This window comes from Lichenostomus cassidix, chromosome 1 (genome assembly GCF_008360975.1).
Source record: "Lichenostomus cassidix isolate B80296 chromosome 1, HeHo_3.0, whole genome shotgun sequence".
Lineage (NCBI taxonomy): Eukaryota > Metazoa > Chordata > Aves > Passeriformes > Meliphagidae > Lichenostomus > Lichenostomus cassidix.
Genome location: NC_139479.1, coordinates 13,980,194 through 13,986,193, shown reverse-complemented (window position 1 = coordinate 13,986,193; position 6,000 = coordinate 13,980,194). Strand labels below are relative to the sequence as shown.

The 6,000-nt window shown below is 50.0% G+C and overlaps 1 protein-coding gene and 1 long non-coding RNA gene across 9 annotated transcripts in view; one reads left to right on the top strand and one right to left on the bottom strand.

The window, feature by feature from the left end:
- Nucleotides 1-501: 501 nt before the first annotated feature.
- On the bottom strand, nt 502-1,799 carry LOC146444230 (uncharacterized). The gene is made up of 2 exons (XR_014849756.1): nt 1,071-1,799; nt 502-612 (listed from the first exon to the last, which is right to left on the bottom strand). It is a non-coding gene; the product is annotated as an uncharacterized LOC146444230 (long non-coding RNA).
- Nucleotides 1,800-1,874: 75 nt separating this feature from the next.
- Nucleotides 1,875-6,000, top strand: part of CNKSR2 (connector enhancer of kinase suppressor of Ras 2) — a 204,822-nt gene continuing 200,696 nt past the window's right edge. For 2 of the 8 annotated variants that reach the window (XM_085050763.1, XM_085050743.1), the window contains exon 1: nt 1,876-2,501. In XM_085050763.1, coding sequence (XP_084906889.1) covers nt 2,438-2,501 — 64 coding nt within the window. In that variant the 5' untranslated portion in view covers nt 1,876-2,437. Of the gene's footprint in view, nt 2,502-6,000 lie in introns of all 8 variants that reach the window. The other 6 variants (XM_085050794.1, XM_085050786.1, XM_085050753.1 and 3 more) reach the window with 5 other exon arrangements.

The window sequence follows — 6,000 nt, the reverse complement described above, 5'->3', positions numbered from 1 at the left end:
GAGAAGAACAATAAAGGTAATTAGATTCCATGCTCAGCACTTCATCTGTTTACTGAAGTGGAAGAGCAAACTCCCTTTTACCACTCCATAATTTGGTAAAACCTCCATAAAGGGACTTTAAAAGTAATAGATACTGACCATGGGGACAGTACTGGGTCACAGATGCTTTACTGAAAAACTTGATTCAGCTACAAATTATGCTGGCAAGCTATAGCAATCCCAGAGCATGCATAATTATTAACTATAGGACTTCATACATATGTACTGAGAACCTACTTCCCCTGTCCTCACCTATGAAGAACTTTTCAGCACAATGAGAATTACACAATGGTGTTTTAAATTACATGCCAGGCTTCAGTCTGATCTTGCATATTTATGCTTCTAAACCTTTCAAACTACTGGTTTCTAATTAAAATTATGACATGCTCTTTCAAAAACATTGTCTGAGTATATAAGGATCCTGCATTCCTTTCAAACCTTTCACAAGGTAAAAACTCAGCCTTAGTTTGCAAGTGAGGTTTATTGTTTCTGTGGCTTTAAGTAACACAACCTCTTTAGAAGCAGACGGCCTCGTCAGTGTGCTGGCAGGAATGTGACACAGGAGACACGAGTCTAGAGCCAAATTCAAGGAAAATTACAGTGTGTAAGCCCCAGTTTTCAGTAAAAAGAAGATTATTCTCAAAGATATGTAGGTACAACCTTTAAAGTGAGAGTCAGGTCTCTCTAACACTGGTGGGGAGACTCTGCCTGGGTCTCCAGGGAGAGGTGTTACCAACCCTATGGGTGCTTTACTGGCCCTCATCGTTACTACTTCAGCCTCACAGATCCAAGAGGGGAAGCTTCTGGCACTCACCAAACCACATAAAGGAATTGATTCCTTTGCTGTTATCACTTCAGGTCTAAGGGAATCCTCTTTTTCCTCACATACAGTTATTAAATGTCAGAATCAGCAGCAGGTATTCAGTAGCCAACACCGTCAGAGGGAACATCTCGATGGTCATTGCCTCAGCCTTTGCAGGAGAAGCAGGGTTAAAGCAAATGCAGGCAAAGCCGTACACTGGCCAACTTACCAGCAGGAAAATAACCTTTAGCACTATCCTCTGCCTGGAGCTCCAGAGGGAGATGCCACCCCCTCAGAGCAGAGGCTCCCAGGAAGGGTGTCTGAAAAGAGTGCCACAGCCATCCTAGGAGGAATCGTTCTGCACTTGGGAGGGGTTCCTACCAAAAGACATTGTGGCAAGGGGCCCATGGGAATGGCCTTCTTGGGGTAACTTCCAGGATGACGCAGCCTGGAGAGACATGAGGAGAAAGTGAACAGCTCCAGCAACGACGACCCGCTGCAGGGATGGTGGATTTTCACACCAGCAGCCTCCACACTTTCGTGGTGCAACCCACAGGACAGTGAAGGCAGAGGAGCACCTGCGGTGCTCTCTCCGTGCTGAGGTCGCCAAAGTACTACCCGCATTCTGCAGGTTGACTTCTTTCCAGTTTGCCCCATTATCGCACCCTCGGCGTGAGAAGGGCAAACGGCAAGGTGCAGCCCCTCTCCCTCCCCTCCCCTCCCCGCAGCCCCCGGGCAAACGCGGCCACCCCATCGCTGCTGCTGGCACGGCTCCCTCGGAGCGCCCGGCGACACCGTCCACCGCCGCCGTTTTACAGCCGGGCTTCACTCTCTCTCGAAAAAAAAACACCTAGAAAAAAAAATTACTTTTCCCGCCCACGCAGCGATGCTTAATTCAGGGAAAATAAAGCCCAACAAACCCCCACTCCAAGCGCCAGCTCGGTGCCGCTGGCTGCGCTCCCCCGCAGCTCCCCCGCTGCCCGGCCCGTCGGGAGCAGGTGCTCGGCGCTGCCGCCGCCCCAGACCCGCTCCCGCCGCCGGCGGCACCTTGCGAGTCATCCCGGCTCCCCCCCGCTCCCCCCGCCCCGGGCGGCCGTCGGGTGTCGCTTCCCATTTCACTTCGAGATATTTTCGGGTGGCAGGAGCCGCCTCGTCATTTCCGCCAAGAGAAAAAGACACCGGCGCGGCAGCCGCGGCCGCGGAGAGCCGCGGGAGCCGCCGGGCACCGGAGCGGGCAGAGCCGAGCCAGCGCCCCGCTCGCCGCCGCCCGGCTCCGACCTTTCGGCGGGGCCGGGAGCCGCCGCTGCCCGCGGGTGCGCGGGGGCGGGAGGCGTCGGAGCGTGCCGCCCTCTTCTCCCCCTTCCTCCTCCTCCTCCTCCTCCCCCTCCCCGCCGAGCCGGCAACATGAACTGAAATCCCCAGAGAGGCACAGAGGCGGCGAGCGAGCGAGAGGAGCGGAGCGGAGGCAAGCGGGGATATAGCGGCTCTGTCCTCCCGCCGCCGGGATTCCGGGCAGCGCGGTCCCTCCGCCCCGCACAGCCTCGCCCCTCGCCCGGAGAGCGGCGGCCGCCCGAGCCCCGCGCCCCCGAGCCGCCCATGGCGCTCATCATGGAGCCCGTCAGTAAGTGGTCGCCGAGCCAGGTCGTGGACTGGATGAAAGGTGAGGAGCGGTGCCGGGCGGCGCGGTGCCCTCTCCCATCACCCCCACCCCCGCCCCGCAGGTGCGGGGAGCTCCGCGGCTTCCCCCGCCCGGGATCCCGCCTCCCCGCGCCGCCGGTGCCCCCACGCTGTGGCTGCGCTTGGGAAGGGAGGTGGGAGGCCGTCGGGGCCGCGTCGCTGTGGCCGGGGGCCGCGCTGCCCCCCTGCCCGGGCTCAGAGCGGGGGCGGCGGCTGGCGATCCCCGGCTGCCCGTAGAGCCGGCGAGGGGGCCGGGGGCGGAGGCGAGGCTGTGCCCGGGGGAGCCCGGGCTGCTCCGGGGCGGCGATCGCGGTGTGGCGATGGAGCCGCTCCCCCGGCCGCGGAGGGACGCGGGGAAGGTGTCCGGCTGCTCCCGGCGCTGCGGCGCGAAACGACTCGCGAATAAAAGTTCAGCCGAACGTGCGGCCCTCGGCCGTGCTGGGGACGGGGGGACACGGCTGCGACCTCCCCGCGGGGAGGCGGTCGGGGGGTTCTGCGAGCGGCGGGGCCGAGGGGTCAGTCCGCTCCTCGGGGTGCCTCCGTGCCGGGCCGGGGCTCCGCGCTCAGGGGCTCGCCGTGCCCATCCCGGGGGCGACACTTCAACAGCCGTGACTGAAGGGAGCGCGAACGATCCTCTGGGCTGAGTGGGGTTGTTCCGCTGCTCCGCTTCTCCCTCTCCCTCACCTGTCCTCCCCTCAAATAAACTCTGATGAGAATAAAATTTGAACCTTTTGGGAACGCTTTTCTTTTATTCTGTGTGCACGCCATTCTGACATGGCTTTGATGCTGTAATGTAAAAAGATACTTTGTTATGGGGTTTTTTTTGTATGTGTGTGGTGGTTTTTTTCTTATTACCTTTAAGTTAGGCTGCAGCTGTGTTTTGAATAAATCGCCATCTAGTATTATATATCTTTTTATAAAGATAGAATGACCGGATGGGTACAAGTTCTGAACAACTGCTACATTGTGGGAGTTCTTTATAACATGCTGTGTGCTACTAATGTGACAGTTTCATCATCCTTAAAATTTCAGGCATATAGCATATGTTTTCAGTTATTCAATCCTGGCATTTATAGCTCTTGAGTTATAATTGTATTTAGTAACATACATAGTTTTGCAGTTTCAGAAGCATTCTCACTCCATAGAATAATAATATGAAAGAATGATGTAATACTTCATATCCTAAGAAATTAGTAAACACTAATAAAAGACTTGAAGGGTGATCAGTATTCAAAGCAAACCCTTTTCAACTTCAAAATATTTTTTACAGCTATTTAGCTTCCAACATTTTTATCTCTAAAAAAAGAAGATTGTGTAGGACTTTATTCAGTGTCTGAGATACCTTCCCCATGATGTGGGGAATGCATAAAAAATAATGAATTTGCAGATAATGCATTTTTAAAACACTTTAAAAATGTGATACATCAAATACTTTTCATAAATGACAGGTGAAGTGCATTGCATACTCTGCTTTTGTATTACATTATTATAAAATCAGTAATTTTTAAGGAACTGGCTAAATAGTAGCATTAAAAATTGTGTAGCTGGATAAGGTTTTGTAGTTAGAAACCTGTGACTAACACTCAGAGCTGTAGATCTTTTAAAAATAATCATGTAAACTTTACAAAAGAGAAGCAGTTGTTGCAATCATGCCCACTTTCTGGTTTATGAAGCTTGCTTTCTAGTGGTTAACCTGGCTTTGTTTTGGCGTGAATGCTCAATTCTTTCTCTGGAGGACTTTCATTCTTACTAAGCAAAACAATATATGTCGCTTCATGCTTCCATTTCTTCATTTTGTATTCTGTGTAGCACATGAACCTTCACTCAGGTGGTGCAAGGAGATAAAGCACCTGCCTGTGACTAGCACTCTTGGAGGAAAACCACCTCGGTAGCCACTCTGGTTTCAGAAGTTGAGCCTGAAAACGAGTATGACCAGTAGCCCTGGGCAGGTCTGCTCCTGCCTGATGGGTCACACCTTGCTGAGTTTGGAGGAAGGATGGTAGTGGATAAGGCAAGTGGTCTTTGCTGCAACAACTTTGTTTTCCTTACTTACAAAATGTAGTGTTGCAAACATTGTTATTGAAATCCATATGAAAAAATGTACTGCTGCTGCTTTAAGTGCATTGTGTCCAGCAAATTACATTTCTGAAAGTCCCCAAAATAGGTTATTTGTGTTTTAAGATGTTTGTTTGATGAGTAAAACATGAATGTGTCTGTCATGAGAAGTTTTGGAGGAGTGCAGTAGTGGTCTTTGCATTAGCGGCAGTCAAGTCTGGTTTGCATAAATTGCATTAGACTTCAAGATGTGAGAATATTTTGCTGACTTACTGGGGTTATTTTACAGAATTGTAAATATTGAACGCGGTTTTAACCTCTTCCTTGAAGTAAGTGCCCTGCTATGTCATATGCCTGCTCAGAGGAGCTCTGTAAAGAGCATTCTTCCAAATAGATTTCAATGTTCAAAGCAAAACCTTTCCTGAAAAAGGAAAATCCTACTGTTCAACATTGTTTACAGTTATCTGAAAGTAAGGGGAAATGAAACACTTTAGATTTTATTGCGCTCAGTGTTTTTGTGATGGTCTTGTTGATATGACCCGAACATTAGCAATAAAAGGCCTCATCTGGAATTCTTTATTTAAGCAAAAGAGCCATTACCTCAGTGGCATTTTGTTCAGGGTAGTGATAAAGCATTGGGCCTTAAATTACAAGATGTGAGAAATGAACATGGGGAAAGCATTTCCACTCAAAGGGTTAGATAAAAGTGCCAAGCTCTGGGCTGGATGTCAGTATAGGATACAGGCTCAAGACTGGGTATTTGTGGAAGAAATGCAGTTTCTCCAGTATCTTGTCAGTTTTTAATTCCTCAACATGCACAGCTGGTCAGTGGATGCCTTTAATGGCCTAACTCCAAAGCTGCTGAGGTACAGAGCTGTACCTGGAATTGGTTATACAAATAAGCAACTATCTGAATTTTAACCGTGAAAATATGCACAATAAGAAGTTGTGGACCAAAGTACCAGTTAAAACTTTGCAAATTAAAGGAACAAAGTGAGTGAAGCCTATGTCAGCATGTGAGTTTTCTATGGTTTAAAATGAACCCACAGACAGATTAACTGTCATAGAGCTGGAAAAGAGTAGATGGATTAGCTCATCTCTCCCACAGGATGGCATATTGTACATGGAGGATAAAATGAGTATTTAAATTGATTCAAACCATGTATTATTGTGCTTTTTGTATATTCAGTACTCATTTTAAAGGTCCTGTATGGATCAGTGAGCTGAAAGTGTGTTAGTCACCTCCTGTGCCTCCCCTCTGGAGGACACGTGTGTGGATTCCACTGCTGTGTGGCAAGACGTTGACACGTCATGTAGGCGAGCGTCGTCAAACATCATGGCTTTCGCTCACGCAGGAGGGGAGCATGCCAGATGTGCTTTAGATTTCTGAGGCTCTGAGAAGACTCAAAACCACTCAGTTACTTACC